At 40.4% G+C, this 18,648-nt stretch overlaps 1 protein-coding gene across 1 annotated transcript; it reads left to right on the top strand.

Annotated features, from left to right (window-relative positions):
- The first annotated feature begins 694 nt into the window (after positions 1–694).
- LOC145497751 (tolloid-like protein 1) lies at positions 695–15,887 on the top strand. Its single transcript, XM_081477598.1, has 6 exons — positions 695–4,685; positions 9,308–9,358; positions 10,324–10,698; positions 11,964–12,389; positions 12,933–13,337; positions 14,496–15,887. Exons 1-6 carry the CDS (start codon positions 4,589–4,591, stop codon positions 14,903–14,905), a joined length of 1,764 nt encoding a protein of 587 aa, XP_081333724.1. The 5' UTR covers positions 695–4,588; the 3' UTR covers positions 14,906–15,887.
- Positions 15,888–18,648: the final 2,761 nt, after the last annotated feature.

Here is an 18,648-nt window from a genome sequence, read left to right as displayed (position 1 = left end):
GTACCGATGCCGCCTAACCAGCAGAAGCAAATGTCGCTGTCGTTTTTCTGCATGAAGTCATATGTCGCTGTCGCTACAACGTTGATTTTTTTTAGAGCTTATTCATTGGAAAAACACACAAGTTCAGCCGTCATTTACAGATTTTACAGTAGAATACAATTTCTAAGTAAAAAAAAAAGGGGGGCACGTTTCCGTCAAAAATGGTATATAAATTGCTAAAGGGTTACGCCTCCCGACTTGGGGTGAAGCTTCACCGTATAAAACGCTTTTGGTACCCCCTCCTCCGTCCCACCGATGAGCTTAGAGTATCTACGTATGAGGCAAGTTTGATGCTCACCTAGTTGTTTGTTATGATTGTTTTCAGGATCTTGGACTGTGATCGTTACTGCCATTGTTGCCATTGTGGTATGTTTTATTGCACTTGCTCTCTGTGTCGTGGTGATCATAAAGCGAACGAAGACGCCCAGCAGAGCACTGTCGACCACCACAGCTTTGGCTTCTCGTACCACACAACTAGGAGTGATACAACACCCCCCTCCCCATCCTACTCAACAAGCAGCAGCAAATCCCTACCCATCACTCCCGGCACCACCATACACATTACCATCAGAACCACCACCACCCTACCCTGGAGAGGAAACAGCTCCGCCGTACTCACCTCCAGGGCAATCACGGCTACGTACATAGAGCACTAATAATGAACTTGTGAGGTTCGTAAACTGCATGTAGCATGTTTTCGGTCTAATGATGTATGAACATTCGAAATTCTGCCAGATTTTACAGGGGTTCTTTGGGAAACCTTCGTATGCTGTAGAGAATTTCATGTGAGGGCGTGTAAATTACCACGACGTTTACCTGAAACATGCACCAAATCGAGGAACATTTATCAACACGGATATAAGTTTATAATAAACTTTAATTTTAGTTTTATTGTAAGCATATTTTATTCTCGATGTTGTGAATGTATTTTCTAAATTTACTTACCTATTATTGCATGGCAAGGTAGTCTTGAGATAAATCCGGCATTTTGATTGGTTCTTTGGTGGTCGGGATTTTGCCAGACGGACCATTTCCATGGAAACGACCATAAAGCCGTGTATTTTCTGTTTTCGAAAGCCAACAAATTCGAAGCAAGCATTGCCCGATTGCCATATAATAAACTACTTACTAAGCTAGCTTGCTGAAGCCGTACTGGAGAATATAGGTTGAGTTGCTTTTGTACGGACCTCGCCGGGCTCGGTCTGTATTACCGCGACCTAGAGCCAATATTTCCCAGAAGGGTTCTCGCGCTCGGTTAGTTAGAGGTTACTGCATGTTAACTCAATACTTAAGTCGTGAAAGCTGGTACGGGCTATCAAGGTCTATTTAGCTTCTAGTGGCGGAAATCAAGCATATATGTATTATACGACTACAAATACAGATAAATTATAGAAGGATGAAATCATTTCTTTTTAATATAAAAGCAATCGAGTATTTTAAAAGTAATTTATTAATATATTTTGTTTCAGTCGCCGTGATTTCAATTATAAGCGACCTTTCAATTAGTTTCAATCATAAACTTCATTTCTTCAATATATGCGTAGTTAATTTGGGTTTGCTAAGTATAGAATCGAAGTGTAATGGTGCCGTGAAACCTCATCTGAAGCAAATCTCACACCCAAGGTTCTTAGTTATCAGACTGACGTTATCACTTGCATGGTTTTGCCCCCCCCGGAGGGGGATACCCTTATAAAAAGGTCGGGGATGCTCGTCGTCTCCTTTGGGGGTATAAATCAACGATTCTGGCCTCACTTGGGGTGTTCATGACAACACAAAACTATTTTTATCTGTCAAAGTATCTTTCAGGGTGCACCGGAAAAAAAAAATGATAGAAACCGCTCTTATTTCTGTTTTAGGCTCGATTTCCGCCGGTCTCTGGAGTCTAGTCTACTAGCGCGGGATCCTTTTTGGAACAGTGGCCTGTAATCGAGCCTATCTATTCCGTTGTGGTATCTTTTAGGGGTCAAATAATACTCGAATCACGCCCAGATCGGTCTCCTATAGGGGTTTGAGCATCAAGCATCCCCGACCTTTTCATTTGGGAATCTCTTCCCCCCCCCCCCCCCCCCAGTCCCCAAGACATGTTACATGCTACCTCTGTAAATCTGAAGCGTGTTGGAATACTTCTTTTTAAAGGGTGCTAAAAAGAAGAAATAAATGCTGTATCATTTTTTGACAGCTATTTTATTTCAGTAACTCCCCTTTCTTGTCAGGATACAAGCGTTTAGGCGTTTTTAGTGATGTTGCTAACGGGAGCACTAAACAAAGCTGGATGAAAGTGGTTTGATAGTTCAGTCTTGAGAAATCGTAGAGTTATTGAGTGAACGAGTCGAAATTTAATTGTTAAACAGTTTCCGCTGTAAAGTCAATGATGATCCCGCTATCTCGAAAAGGGAAACGAAAAATATAGGTTCGAGATGTCGGGGGTTTGAAAAAGCCAAAAGAAACTGACTGACAAAGTATCACCGAGGGTACACGAGTGGGTGGGATTACCGGCCGCTGTTCGAGAAAGGAGCCCACGCTCAGCTCCCCCGATCGAAAGAAAATAAGTTGAGCCCGAGATAGCGGGGAGTTACGGAATTCGAGCCGAGCGTAACCTGTATCCATGACCGCATGATCGCAAATTAGAGATAGAGAGGTTGTCCTGCTGTAGGTAATAAAGTATAAAGAAAGCATTGCATTTTATGTCGTTTCTCTATCATACCTATCTTGTGCATCATATTCTCCTCCATGTCGAGCGTCCCTCCTAAAATCATAGCATTGCTTGAAATTATGCTTGTGCCCTAGCATTATGCTCAAAGATGCTGGGTGAATTTTGCGAAAAAGAGACAAAATAGGGGCTAACATATTATTTAATGTCCTTCTTTTAAATGACCACAATGTCTTTGAAATAAGAATGCTCTAATACGGAGCAACAAGAGCTAAATGACAGCAGTCTCTTCGGTTCGGTTCATGATTAGTGAGAACTGCCTGGGGAGCCAGGCATAATGTAAGGTAGCGAGCCCCCCAACAAAGCCAAATAAGTGCATAAAGCAGCCACAAAGCCCACAATTGGCATTTTTTTAAACACATTATTTTGTTGTTTTTATTAGCAGGATAATTTTATCAACTTTTATGCTCCTAAACATGACTATTATGCCGGCATTGTGCTCGATGCTCGCACCATAGTGTTATGCTCGAAATTATGCCGGCATAATTTATAGTCATTTCAATGCGCGCTTGCTTTTTCTACCCATTTACAACGTCGTCGGATCGCCGATGCATGGGCGTGGTTCCTAAAAGGCGCTAGAACCTGGCCTCTTAGAGGAACGTTTTTTCAGCAAAAAGATTGTTCCCGGAAAACATAAGTTTTCCATCTAAGGAAAGGAAAATCCTTTCTGTTGTTTTGTCAACAAACGATCGAGGAGTTTAAATTACGTTTTCAAGACAGGGCTTAACTGAACTGAACGTGAAAGGTTGAGAACCGCAGAGAGCAAGAATTAATAGGCAAAGAAATAGCCAAGAGGATCGAGAAAGGAGGCGAAAACAGTACTGAACAAAGCCGTGAGGTAGAGCGAGTCAGGGCTAAGGAAAGTAGACGAAATAATACCGAACAATGCCTTGAAGCAGAGAGAGGGAGGGCTCGAGCAAGGAGGAGCTAGCGAGGAACGAAGCGAATCGGAACTTGCCAGGATATGCGAGCAACGCCGAGAAGTGGAGCGAGCCTGGAATAGAGAATGATGGCGAAAGCATTATAGGTCAGTTCAGTCCCTATAACTTTTGATGGGAGTCTCTGCCTGGAAGATTCAACCTGAAGAGATTAATTGTCATATTGTGGTAAGTGACTCTTTGTACGTTAAATGTGTTGGAGAAACTTTCGTCGCATTTTCGAATTTTATAAAAGTTATTCGAAAGTTATCAAGTTGCTTCGGCGAGATAAGCTTATCTTCCAGAGGAGTTGTAAAGTCTTCCTGAATTGAATCCACGTTGTGAGACATTTTATAAACTTCACTGTTTTGATTTCGCTAATCTCTGAGCAACAACACTTTAGTTACTTCGTCGAAGTCAGTGTTAAGGTCCACATCAGGTGCTGCCTGGAACTCGACTTTTTCAAATAAAGTATGTATGCTTATGTAAGTTATTTTCAACTTCTTGTAAACAAATATTTTTCTGTCGGTTTTCGCCGATCACATCTAAAAACAATAAAACTGTCTTTTTCAAATCCAGCCCGGCGAATTTTGAAGTTTTCTTTGTGATCACAGGGACGGCCCTTTCGTGGATAATTAGTATTTTATGGGAGCTTCGGTTTTAGGCTAAAATAGTATCACATCACATCCGTCTTAGCCGTCAGGGCAAAAGAGGTAGAATGGCAAGTCGCTTTTCGTCTTGATGATTTCTGATCTTTCAAGTCACTAACTTCATGGTCTATATTCACAGTGATAAAGGAGATTCGTTTCTTTCTAGAGCGTTGCGTAACTCCCGCGAGAATCCGCGAGAATGGTCTGGGATTCTCTCCCCAGACTACCCATGTTTTTAAACCTATTTTGCATTGGAACGCCTAGAACAGAACATGCTAATGAGCACAGCTGAACTTGTTCCGCTTGGTTGTGATTTTCGTCGATTTACCAATTTTATAATGGCACGTACAGCAGGCTTGAACATCTTAGGTAAGTTGATTGACTCTTTTTACTTTCAAGGCTTATTGATTAATATATTTTACTTTTCTAAACGATGCAGTGTGACTTGTTTGCCAGCTGCAATCATTTCAGCTAATAGATTCGGTCGCGAATTGAAACACCGTCCAAACTTTGCATTGTCTGACTAATAATTTTCACAGCACTCGTAAACAAGTGAAAGGGAATGAAAAATTGCCTAAAAAAGTCATTTCAGTGGGTATTAGTACGGTCTAATACTCGGGCTATGTTTATCTCAACCATAACAAGTCTTTCATGTAGTATTGTATCTGTGTAAACGAACTCGCAGACAGATCGTCGTAGAAATGACGGCTAAAATTTGCATACCTCTGAATAAGCTGAAGTTATGAGGAAAATGTTCTTTCTTGTAAGCTAAGCTTATGAAAAACTTTAAAGTGTGTGGTAACTTTACAGTTAGATGGTGATATCGTCTTATTTCAGTGTTGTTTCGTTTCTTGCGTGCATGTACATAATCTTTACCTGTAGCAAAAATATCGATGACGTCAGGTGTTTAATCGTATCATCGAGTTATTATTGTGATACATTGCGGACGTTTGGAGAGCAGAAAAGAAGCGTAAGAGTTTCTTGAGGTGCAGGGGAAAGCAAAGTTTCGAGTGCTCTCCAAAGCTTTCAAGTGAAACATAACTCGATGATGTACAGCTAAAAGCATCAATCAATGTTTTATTAACAATGTAACCTGGCAGGCAAAAATTCTGTTAAAATACTAACAGCAAAGTACAACAACTGTGGCACCAGTTCTGTTTTATAATTTCTATTGCTTTGTGTGTTTGCCTCTGCTCTAAAAGTACTACCACAAAGAATGAAATAAAACTATATGGCATAATCTCAACCAAAAGCAGGATGGAGCTTTAATAAGGCCTTCAGGCTTTGAAGACAGCTAGCAAAATTACATACATATATGTACAGGTTTTTCTGTCCTGTGTACATGGCAGAAACTCTTGGGTTGACGGTTGTCATTGAGACTGAGCAGCTATCCTCTCGTCTTGGGAAAGAACTGAAGAAGAGAATTCAAGTAGACCTGAAATTTCCTGGTCTCTATAGATTGCTCTTTCAGTTTGATTTTGGGGCATTACCTTCTGGGATCAAAGACCTCAAAATGGACAATTGGCCCACGACTTAAGACTTCAATTCTTTTCTCAAGCTACTCAGTAGTAGCTTACTATTGGAACATGAGAAGGTTTCATATAAATTCTCTGTTGGCCCAAGTTTTCAAAGCTTGCCTTCTTGCAGTGCAACTAACGCCCGAAATGTTTTTTCCTTTAATGAAATCTACCAGTTTTCCCTATTACTTCAGTGAAAAAATTATCTTGATTGATAAAATCCCCACGATTCTACAGGCATTTAAAGTTGTAATTTCTTGCTCCACAACCGAGCATAGTGGGATCTGAGTTGGGCTTCTTGTGACGTCATCGAAGGACATGGCTCAAAACATGCAAGAGATGTTTGACTGGGTTTCAAGTGCTGTGAAAACATATTTGGGGTATTTATGCTTTATATTTTATCAAAAATGGACAAGACTTTTAAGTGAAAGAACTGTATTATCTAGCAATACAATTGGGAGTCTAGCTACAATTAGCACAGCTACAATATATTGGATTTCAAAGTGCAGGTTGCCAGTCGAGCCTACCACACTGCAAGTCATGATCGACAATTCACAACCGCAGAAAAATTTGTCTTTTCGCTTTGTTATTGCCAACCGACTATGTATGCAAAGTCAATTAGTGTGTACTGATAAACATTGATTGGGAGTTTCACAAATTTGCACTTTTCCTACAAGTAATTACAAATCCTTTGACAAAATCTTGACAAAAGTACATTTCAAGATGCCCGTAACGGGATTGAAGTTAGCTCCAAACTTGACTTGATAATGTGTTTGCGGCAGTTTTGGACTGAGTGTTTGTGGTGCAAGCCTTGATTTGAGAACTTCAGGATTAGCAAGAGTTGCTTCAATCTTTCTTCTAACATCTGTAGTAGGCGAATCTTTGCTGACGTCATTGTTTACATTTTTCCTAATTAACATACGACTTTGCGCATAGAAGGCATCATGCTAGACACGATTTTACTAGAAAAACTTAAAGAGCTTGTGAAACTTAGTAAGTAGTGAAATTTCTGGCTCTTTGGGTGTAATATTCGAGGAGAAATTGGGTTTCAAAAACATCAAAATTTCTGTGTGGCAAAAGCGCTAATGAGCTCATACATTCTTTATAAAATTTTGAGCTTTTAAACCCTCGTCACACAAACAGTATTTAACACATCGCACTCAAATTCCTTGGGACAGCTAATCATGCTGTGCCCTTTCAATATTCAGTATTAATCTCTTTGTAGCTCCATCAGAAACTGTATCGCTTATGGTAATGAGGCAAATATTGTAAACAAAGATTCTCCTATAGGGAGTTGATCACTTTGAAATTACACACTGAGATCTGATGTCTTTGTGACATCAAGTATGAAACAAAGCATCTTGAAAAAAATTTCTGTCTTGAAAACTTTGAGAATTCCTTTAGCATTTGCAGCATCTTCACCTCTTCCTGTAGCAACATGTTCCAAATTACTAATAGCTACTGGTAAGGTTTTCTCCTAGGCAGGCAAGGCTCTATGTTTGCTTGCAAGCCATTGAGCCATCGAGTTGTGCTAACTTACTCCACCAAAGTGAGCTGTATTATCTTGTATGATATCACCCACATCTCTCAACTCCCTTCTTTCCTTTGGTGAATAATGATAAAATTTAAACACTTGGTAAATGGTGTCCTGAAATTTCTGCAAATATGGCACAGTCTTGACAGCATCAGCTATGTACTGCAAGTTCCAAATTGTGGGTCTATATACAATGAATGGTAACAATGCTGTGTTCAACCATCTCAGATATACTCTTTGCAACTCCTGTTTTTCAGTCCATCATTACTGATGCTCCATCAAAATTGCAACCAAGAAGTTTTTGCTTCAAGTCAGGTTGGCCCGAGTCATGTTTTTCACGAGCACCCTGGGTGATTGCATCAGTTACTCCTTGGGCATCTCCCTTGTTAAGTGGAGCAAGGTCTACAAATTTAGTCACAGGTTTCCCTTCTTTTCAAAAAATTAATGTGGCATAAACACAGTTTTTTGTTCTGTACTGGCATCACTTAATCCATCTGCCAGTATGGATATAAATTGACTTTTTTAGACACCGGCTTTGTTCTTTTCTGTTTCTAACTTAAGGTAGCTATGATGCCTTACAGCCCTTCCCATTCCTGTACATATTCCCAACATCTACCCCGTTTTCCCAGACCTGTAAATTGCAGAGTGCACAAAATCTAGCAAAAGCAGGTTCTTCCTGTGCGACAAAGTAAGCTGTATTTGGTGATAAGAACTCTTAATTGGTCCTTGTTTTTTTAGAAAGTTTCTCCATTGCACGTTATAACATAACTAAAGCAAAGCGCGCGCTCTGATTGGTTAATTTAGCGTCTACTATTTGCCCATGGGTGTACGCTGCTGACGTGTGTGCCAATGTTTACAAAGCAAATCTTTTGACAGACATTGTTTCCAAAGTAATGGCCGGCGTCCTTCTCCCAGAAATGCGAAACTGTCTTCGCAGTTGTGTGAAGATGAAACTTTATCGAGTTACTGGTGTGCAGTCGGTTGTCATGAATGAATTTTCGCGTGCTTGTTTTCTCTTGTCATGTAAGACTACACGAACATTTTTTTGTGAGTAGCTCAATAAAAGGACTTCTGTTGTTCCAATGTCTCAATGTTATGTTATAAAACAAATGGTAAACACCATAGCGTGCACTATTGAGTTATGGATGCACTTGGGAGGTTTGCTAAGCACTCAAGAAGCTAGAGTCGCACGAGGTGATCGTCTCGTGCGACTCTTACGCTTCTTTCGTGCTTAGCAACCTCCCGCGTGCATCTATAACTCAATAGTACACGCTATGGCGTTTACCATTTGTTAAATTCAGAGACTTCTGAATGGGTACAGCTTTGTAATCAGGACAATAATTGAAAGGCTGCAGGCCTTTCATTATGCCTGTGGCCTTTCATTAATAATTAATTGAAAGGCCATGAGCCTTTCATTATGCCCGTGGCCTTTCGTTGATATTGTCCTTTTCCCAGGCTTTTTCACATGCAATAATGTTTTTTGCTTATATTGTGAGATTCCAAAGTGTGTTTCCAAAACTTTCCATCTTGGCCACAGCCTTTGAAAAGACCACTTGATATATCAGCTTTTTGTGTAAGTACAGTAAATGCAGTACATACAATCATGCTTGTCGCTGTGTTTAACTCAGGGAAATAGCCCTTCAATCTAGGAAGGTTGTCAGAATGAAACTGTCTCTTTCTCTTCCCATATTCTAATTTTGAACTCAGCTATTCAGTCTTGACCGTTTGTTTGATTCACTTTGCTCCTTTGGCTCTTTACTTGTCCACTGGACCACCAAACTTTCATTTTCACTTGTGCGAGAACGAAATTAACTTGCCCTGGGCAATTGGACCTGGGTTTTTTTCCTGCCCTGGACCTGTAAGTTAAGCTACAGAAACACAGGTTATCACCAGAAGTACTGAATCATTTACTGAATGGATGCATAATTCTTGGATTACAGGTCTAGTGCTGGCTTCCTGGATAGCAAGAACTTCATTTGCACAGAACTTTAGTAAGTAGTTTTTAGATGATCTATCTTCTGTGAAGAGTAAATTTTAATTTATTCTTCATAAAAGATAATTATTTAAAAATAGTTAGCTGTTGAGATGGGATATGCATATTAATATAATTATGGTCACCGTGTTAAAATGTGTAGGCTGCAGTTATTGCAGTAATTGTAAGTTAGAGGTTTTGGTGTTAATAAAAATAGATTTGGCATTAATTTAATATGGACATGACTTCCCTCGAGGTAAATTCCTTGGCGAACTATGCCTATCGCAATTATTCAAAAGAAGAAGGCTTTCTTTAATTTGGTGGGGAGGAGAATCTTAGGAAGTACATTCCTGTGATTTGCATTTTTCTTCCAGACAATTCCAGTCAATTCTTGTTCTGCTATCCTTTGAACACCATCCTTACAAGTCCTGATTTTTCCTTACCCATAGGTTAAGATTCCATGCAAGGACTGTGTATTAGGCCGGTAGGAAACAGTGTCTAGAAAGTGGTGGATCTTGGAAACTTTTGATCCAATCTCATCTCAGCATATCAGAGGCTTTTGAAATGTGTCACATTTCTGGGTGTTTCTAGACTACAAGTAGTCCCTCTTTTGCTTAGTCTGTTGTGCATGATGCAAAAGAAAACTGCAAGAAATGGTCGTGCAAAATCCTAAGCTCATTTTTTTCTCACAATTCACTTACGGCCACGAAAGACTAAGTGAAAGAGGGACTACTTGTAGTCTAGGGTATTTCTTGCATCTCACAGTATAAAATTGTTTATTGCTACTGCCGGTCTTGGATTTTCAAACAAGGATCTTGTCTTCTCTGTTAGTGTCAGATTTTTATCATTTGTCAGCCTTTGTTATTAATTTAACCCTGTAATCATGTAGTAGGGTTAAACCCCAGGCTGAAACCAGTGATAAAATTGGCCACAATTATATATACAGATAGTGTTTATTAATACCTAGCTTTCTCTTACTTTTAGATTGTGGATTTTTTGGAGGCACAGTTCTAGCTTCTGGACTCTACAACACAACTATTACAAGCCCCAACTATCCAACAGATTATGGCAATAACCTGGAATGTTGGTTATTAATTATGGTAGACGATAGCCTATTATTTCGTGGCTATATAGTGAAAGTGACATTCAATGACTTCCAGTTGGAAAGTTCATGTGTTGGTGATGTGCTAAAATTTTATGATGGTACGAGTGCTGTCTCAAGCTTTCTTGGATCATACTGTGGTACAACCCATCCAGAAGTTATTTATTCCACTGGCCCATACCTGTATGTCAAGTTCCACACAGACAGCTTTGCCACCAGCAAAGGCTTTAGCTTCAGTTTTTCAGCTGTTGAAGAAGGTACATTTACAGTTTATTCACTACAACTGTTTAATTTCTTAAAACCTTGTGAATGTGTCTGTCAGTCTCTAATGCTGACACCAAAACACCAAAAGCCTACTAGGTGTTCATATTACAGTGGTGTTGAACGAAGAGAGCGTGTAGTAAAATCTCTCAAATTGTGGCAAGCACAAGAAAACTGAAGCTTCCATGTCAATTCATGGTTGGTTTCCCTGATCTGAACAGAAGACACATTTCTCCTCCTCTTCCTCCTTCTTCTTTGTTTTTTTCTTTGTTTTTTTTCCTTTTGGAGATGGGGGGTGGGGGTGGGGGGTGGGGGGGATGCATGGTTGTGGGGCTGTGGAATTTGACTTGATGCACTCATTTCTCTTAATCTGCCTCGTTTATATCATACATTTTCATGCACTTGAGTCTTGGGTCCATCTTTGCAAGGATTCCATGGCAACCTCTTTTTCTTAATATCTAAATTATAATAGTGACTCAATAGTCAATTGTGTCATGGATGCTAAAGCTACGGCTTTAACATTGGCCTCTGCATACTAGCTGATACAGTGCTTTCATTAAGATCTGGCCCCAGCCGAACTTCCAGTGGGTATTCTGTTGTAAAATTCTAGCTATAATGTTGGCAGTTTTCAAAAATAAGCCCTCTAGCATTGCATTTAAGGCTCCATTAAGAAACAGCTGAGGGTGTGATTTATGAGTTTATTATGAGCCCCTTATCAGTGTCTTTTGCATTACAAGGTAACAATTATCATACTGTACTGATGTAATGCAGAATTCTTATGCAATACTCTTTTTCTTACACTATTTCTCATATCTTCAACCAGGTACCTTCAGCTGCTAATTTCAGAAATTAACTATTAAAAACAATCAATCTGACTTTGCAGTCAGCCAGTGCAACAGCTGCATATTTTAGAAGTGGTCAGTGACATAATTATGGTATTTAAAATACCTGATATATAATTTAAACATAGAGGCTAGCATTTTAAAGCTCTCACTAACCGAGCATGAGGGCACTTGTCATGAGCCACTGACTTGGAAGAATGGGCAACCTGACTCCTTATTTCATGGCTTTAAATAATACTAAAAACTATCACTTCTACTATGAGCCTGGGACTGCAAATCAAAAGAGTCAACAATAGGTTCAAACTTTGACTCAATACTAGTTTTATGATTTAATTAACCAGCTTGACATTTTGAATTAACACTGCACGCTAACTCTTTACTGTATCAGTGGCAAATGATTTTGTTTTCATTTGTTTCAGAGGAAGCGTCTGGGATATGTCATCAATCAGATGGGAGTAGTAAGGTCCACTGGCTCAGAGGGTCTTCTGGTACATTCTTTACCCCTGACTACCCTGTTCCTTACCCAGATGATGCCACTTGCATTTGGATCATCTCTGTACCTGCCAGAAAAAGAGTGAAACTGAAATTTGAAGACTTTGATTTTGGAACAGTTTTTTCCAGTTGTAAACGACTAACAAGCGAGATAGACTATGTGCAGATTCACGATGGACAGGGTTCAGAGAGTAAAGAACTCGCTATTTATTGTGGATATAATATCTTCACTCCTTCTGATGTTTACTCCACCGGAGGGTATATGTGGGTGAAGTTTTATTCCAACTCCCAGAACAATATGAGTTGGCAAGGGGGCAAAGGCTTCAAAGCCCATTTTGAAGCTGTAGAACTTCGTAAGTACTATTGATGAGATTATGGCTCTGTCAGTTCTAGCCTGCCCATGCGCCCCCAACTTCCTGGGCGTTTGACAGGCATTTCAAAATGCATGTCAAATGCCCATCAAATGCCCTGGGGGGCAGGGGTGGGTTTGGAATTGACAGAGCCATATTTTCGGCAGATGAGACTCTGTCAGTGATTTGTTTATTCCAAGGGCAAGACAATGGCAGAAAGAAACACCAAAGAATTGGTAGTTTTCTATTGATTTGTTGCACCTGTGTTGCATTACGTTTGTGTGACATATTCAAGATTGTGTGACCAATTTACATTTTCCTTTCCATTATTATGTTGAGTGTGACAGATGCATAATTAGCCCAATGGGTAGTTTAACTTAGGAATTAATGAACTGGTTGGTGTAGTGTGATCGTCCGGGTGAGGTCAGTTCTGAAATTCACTGTTGTTGGTGACTGATATTCTTCCACAACCTGAGTGCAAGTCATCTTTAGAGTCAATAGTTTTTGTCTGAACTGAACTTGTATAATTTGTACTTTTCTCCATAGCTCCCTCTTCTAAGGAGATGTGTTTCACTGGAAACATCTACAATAACAACCTGACTTTAAGTGGCTCATACGGAACTCTACAAAGTCCACAGGACCCCAGGTATTACCCCCCAGGTTCGAGCTGTGATTGGCTCATCACTGTACCAGAAGGAAAGATTGTGAAACTCAGGTTTGACAGATTTGAACTGAAGCCAAGCTTTGGATCCAGTTGTACAGCAGATTATGTGGAGATTCTAGATGGGAAGTCCAGTTATAGTAATAGTAAAGGAAAATTCTGTGGTTACACAAAACCAGAGGACATTCGCTCTAGTGGCCGCTACATGTGGGTGCGTTTTAGAGCAGATCACTTGACTTATTCAATTTACAAAGGATTTAAGGCCACGTTCACGGCAGAGGATAAACCCAGTAAGTTGAATTAGTTGATTATTATCTGTGATTTTTCGATATTCATATTCCAAGAGGTCTTTTGATCTAAAAGGTCCTTTTATAATCACACCTTCAATTTTCAGCAATAGTTATTCAGAAGAGAGGTGAACGATGTCGCCAATCGACCAAGAAGTGCAACGGAGCAATCCTGGTTGATTATACCATAGTTAATAATGGGGAATGGTTATGAAGCCCGGCAAACGTCAAAGGAGCAAACAAAGATGACAATATTCATGTTGGAAGGTCCACGACCGTGTACAATCTTTGGTTTTGCGCTCATACACTATGCATGAATTATGTAACCAAAACGTTTCTACTTATTAATTCCTCAGTCAAACAAACAATCAAGCAAACAACTGAACAAAAAGAGAGATCTGTGATTCCAGATCTAATATTTCCAGAGAGAGAGCACAGTCACTCAGAAATAGGGACTCATTGTATGCACTGTTGAACTAAAATTTCAGGTAGATCACTGAGCCATTTAATAGGTGGAAATAATAGATTCTTTTTGGAGATTTTTGAAGCAAGGACAACGCTTGAAGTTGAGATTTTCTTCAAAAGCATTTCGTTAAAATGAGTATTCAATTTCCCATAGTTGGTCCAAGCTTTGGGCAAAAATATGGTTTCCTACAGGCCAAAGTCTGGTTTCATGAAACAAAGAACTTTGTCAAGCTTCATAAACATTCCCTCTTTTAAACTATGATTATGACTCCGTTTGATCTTGCCTGTTCATGTTTTATTATATTATTAAAAACGTACCGTGTTGTCTCAAAGCTGGTTAATGAGACTCAGAATGTTTCTCACGTAAAGCAAAACCGCTAATATCTTAACCATATTTTTATATGACTCAGAAAATTACTACATCGCCTCGTAACTGTCTGAGACCAATCCAATTTATCGTACATTTTTACTTTGCACTGCACCGCACTGCAATACAATCATTTACGTAATGGATAGTGGTCGGTAATAGCATAAAAGCTGGAGCATTTGAGGATTTACAGTTGTGATATTTTAAAGGCTCGTGCAGTTTCGAGAAAATTTGGAAAATATCACTGGCAGGGTGAATCCTTAATCGCAGTCGCAGTCGCACGATTACCTGTACTAATTTAGTTCGATCTATGCTCATTTCTACTTTAGCTTCTTGGGCATTGATAATAGGCGTTGCTGTCGGTGTGGTGGTCTTTATTGGGCTTGTATGCTGTTCCGTGTGTGTTGCAAAGAGCAAGAAGACGCCCAGTAGAGCAGCTGGTGTTGGAATGCCAATGACTGGCACGACTTCAGCATCCCATACCACACAATCAGGAGTGATTCAACATCCCCCTTCCAATCCTATTCAACAACCAGCAGCAAATCCCTACCCACCCCCTCCAGTGGGTTATGTTCCAGCTCCAACTAACCCATCTTCTCCGCCGCCAGCATACCCATATCCATCAGAACCTCCACCACCCTACCCTGGAAAAGAAACAGTTCCGCAGTATCCGCCTCCAGGGCAACCGTATCCTTGGTTGCAGAGTGCGCCAGCATCAGCACCGCCTCAGAGTCCGTGAGCTGACACTTGTTTTTACCCGATGGCGCAGGCGGGCACTCGAAAATCGGTCTGTGCTAATAGAACGGACTAACAGTGCCAGGCCTCTCTCCTGCGCAGATGCTCAAAGGTTTTTTTCTTAGGTTAAGAGAATCCACTGAGCGATTTGAGTGCGGGTGCGGGGCTATTTGAAGGGCTACAGCGGAAAGCGCGTTAGCTTCGAAGCTCATCGATCGCTCCATTCTACTTTGCGCCTGCACTCACCTCGCACTGCGGATTTCTATAACGAACGTTCGAACCTCTGCGGAGGTGTGGAGGAGAGAGCTGCCAGGTAACGTTGGGAAACCTTTGTATGTCTAACAGAATTTGATGTGAGGGCATGTAAAAATCTCGCATTGTAGCGACGACATACAACGGAACCAATAGAAGAACATTATAGATACAGATACTGTACGGTGACACAATTATGCAGATACTGTGCATGAATTAATTTAGACAATTTAGATAGCTTTTTCATCATCGGAAGTCGATCAGGTGTAACAAAAATATCGTTGCAAACGAATTTGTTGAGAAAGTGCTTTGTACAGAGTGCAGCCCGACCTAAATTAATGGGCTATTGTAAACTATTGCACCTTTAATAATATTTACTTTATTTACTTCCTGTTGACCACTCATAGCCGACTAGTTATGATATGTAAATTATGCCGTATAAATGTATGTCATGATAGACGATAGAGAACTTAAGCATCAGGGAGCCTAAGCAAGGTCGACGACGGCGACGCTTACGACAACGCCTAGTAAATAATGAATTTCTATTTTACCAGCGAAATTTGCAATTGTCTAGATCTGTGTATTACGCCAATGGCTTCAAAAACGTGCTCAGGCTAACTATGCAATGACAGTGTTCAATTCCAAATAGAAATACGAAAAATTAGCCGTCGTCGTTGCCGTTCCTCAGACGACGCAGAACTTGGTCAGTTCGCGTTCTTAGGGACCTTACGCATATACGACGGCGACGGCAAGGACGACGCCTAGTAAAAAATGTGTTTCTATTTTACTTTGGAATTTCTAATTTATTTAGATCTATTCAGTGTATTTATCGGTATTAAAACTTGCCCCTGCTGAATATGCTACGGATGCGTTCAGTTCCAAATAGGAATACGAAAAATTAGCCGTCGTGGTTCACGTTCTCCAGACAACGCAGAATTTGGTCATTTCACGTTTATGTTTTGCCGAGGACGGCAAAGAAATGTACCAAGAATTATAATGCACGTGCACAGCCATTGTTCTCCTCTTTAAACCTTTTGTTTGGTGACGTTCTCGTTGCCGTTGCCGTCGTGTTTTGCGTAAGGTCCCTCTTGTCTTGCAGAGGACGGCAAAGAAATGTACAAAGATTAAAAACGTGCATGCACAGCCATTGTTTTGCTCATTAAACCTTTTGTTTGGTGGCATTCTCGTTGCCGTCGTCGTCGTGGTTTGCTTAAGCGACGACGCCTGGTAAAAAATGAATTTATATTTTACCTTCGGATTTCGCAATTGTCTAGATCTGTTCATGGCGTTTATTGGTCTCAGAATTTGCTCCAGTTAAATATGTAACGTCAGCTTTCGGGGGTACAACATTTGTTATTTAAAAATGCTTAATGCAGCATAGCAATACGTAACACAATCAAAATATATCGATAAAACAGAAACCAAACAGAGACCGAGACCAACGACGCCATTGTGGAGAGGTTAATTTGGTACTTTGGAACGAGCATTAGTGGCCGTTGCACTAGCGACGCAAGCACAAGCGCGAGCACAAACGCAAGCAATAGGGATTACCCAAGTGAAAATGAAATTCAACGTAAACACAAGCACAAGCAAAATCATCCGAACCTTTCAAACTGTTTAGGCGCGAGGTCAGTAATGGCTAAACATAACCAAGTGTGGTAAATATTTTTGTGCTTGTGTCATACCGGAGCGGTATTTCGTTTTCACTTGTTGCAGCGCAAACGAAAGGATGAGCGCAAGCACAAGGAAAAGAAAAAAAAATTGATCCTTGTGCTTGCGCTCGTACTTGACGTTTTGACGGGGAAATAAAAATTACTGTGTTTGCGCTTGTGCTCGCGTCGTTAGAGAAAACCAGGCTTAAAAGCACAAATTTGGCTGTAATTTCCTTAAGCGGATACAGTTTTGCAAATGCCCGAATAATCCAATTAGGCCTATAATTTGTGCATTAAAAATTACTTTTTTGGTCCTCAAATGTGTCCGAATTAGTGAGATTACCTTTCCTTTGTTACGTCTAGACATTAATAGCCTGTTCCCCAGACTATAAGTTAAAGGACATAAATGTATGTTTGTGGCGTATTAAAACGATCATAAACAGCATAACTTGACTCATTTGGGTCAATCATTTAGTTATTAGTTATGGATATCTGGGACGTTTGACAGCTAATCTATTGGATGATATTGCGTTTTTGACGTTTTTGACACATTAATAAAGTTATTGATGTTGTTGTTGTTGTTGTTGATGGTTAATAGCGAGGAACGAAGCGAAGCGGAACTTGCAAGGAATAGTACTGCATACCCATCACCACATCGCGGCAGACTAAGTTATGGGAGGAGTCCGCGACTACTGTGACAGGTAAGGTATGCAGCGAGAAATGAGGGTAGCACCGTCAACCGGCACCAGGGGTGGAGGGTGGGGCGACAGAACCTTCCTCCACCGGAACGCCGGAAAAATGACAATGATCACTGAAGGCAAAACCGGTAATCTAAACGAAGAGACCGCAAAGCATCATGCCCGCCCTGGGGCATAACAGCATGGTGGAAATTGAGGGATTAAGGTTACCGTATACCTTCAGGGGTGTCTCACGTCCAAGCGATGTAGCGCGTCCGGTTTAAGCTGTAGATACCTAAACCCCTATATCAAATTAAAGCTTATAGAGTTGGCTATCAAACCATACTAAAAATTTTGAAATAAACTGAAGTGCCGATTTTTTCACGGCCACTAAATGCGAGCGTCCTAATCGCCTTTTGGAAGCTACAAGTCAAAGCGAATTTTGTTTTTCGCCAATTTATTTTTTTCCTCGGTTTCAGGGCAAAAAGCGCTAAAAAAGCGTGTCTGCGTTTTTCCACATTCAATTGCAGTAAAAAGTTACAGAACATTTTCAAAATAGGATTTAAAAAATGTGAAGTGATCGTACAAAAATTGCTCGGAGAAAATATTTCGAAATAAACAATTCGCAGACACGTTTTTGTTTTTTATATGTTAATCTAGCTACTGTCCAAATTTGAGGGCAATCAAACAAATCCCCTTTGAGTTGTAACTCTTTAAAGTGTCTGCTTCAAGCGAAAAAATTTATTCGAGAAAACAGCGCTAAGAAAAATCTCTTGCTTCGCAAACAAACTCCGCCCACAAACGCCTTCAACTGGGTTCTCAGATCACTGAGCCAATCAGCGCTTGGAAAATTTACTGCCATTAACTCGCGGTGAAATTAACGCGTGAATCTCGAAAAAACCCTTGTGTTTCGCAATGCGCTCAAGACGGAGAGATAATTTTTCTGTAGCTCGGTCTTTCTTGAAGCTGGTCTGGCAAAATGGGGAAGACGAAAAAGGATACGAACGCTAGAGTGGTTAGGCGACGAGAACAAACTGAACAAAAGAAAGCGCGGCGGGGCAAATGTCCATGGATAATATTCCAATGGATCTCAATGAGTTGGGCGATTCATCAGTATCGGACTCAACAAAAGAGTCAATGTAAACATCGCTGTTATCGCTGTCGAG

This window comes from Orbicella franksi, chromosome 9 (genome assembly GCF_964199315.1).
Source record: "Orbicella franksi chromosome 9, jaOrbFran1.1, whole genome shotgun sequence".
In the NCBI taxonomy this organism is placed as follows: Eukaryota; Metazoa; Cnidaria; class Anthozoa; order Scleractinia; family Merulinidae; genus Orbicella; species Orbicella franksi.
This window is presented reverse-complemented; position numbering and strand designations above follow the sequence as displayed.

What these genes read in the sequence shown, in the direction of transcription:
- LOC145497751 (XM_081477598.1), top strand. Translation starts at nt 4,589, where the DNA reads ATGCTAATGAGCACAGCTGAACTTGTTCCGCTTGGTTGTGATTTTCGT. An exon ending in TTTTGAAGCTGTAGAACTTC is followed by an intron (nt 12,390 to 12,932) that starts GTAAGTACTATT and finishes TTTTCTCCATAG; the next exon opens with CTCCCTCTTCTAAGGAGATG. An exon ending in CACGGCAGAGGATAAACCCA is followed by an intron (nt 13,338 to 14,495) that starts GTAAGTTGAATT and finishes TTTCTACTTTAG; the next exon opens with CTTCTTGGGCATTGATAATA.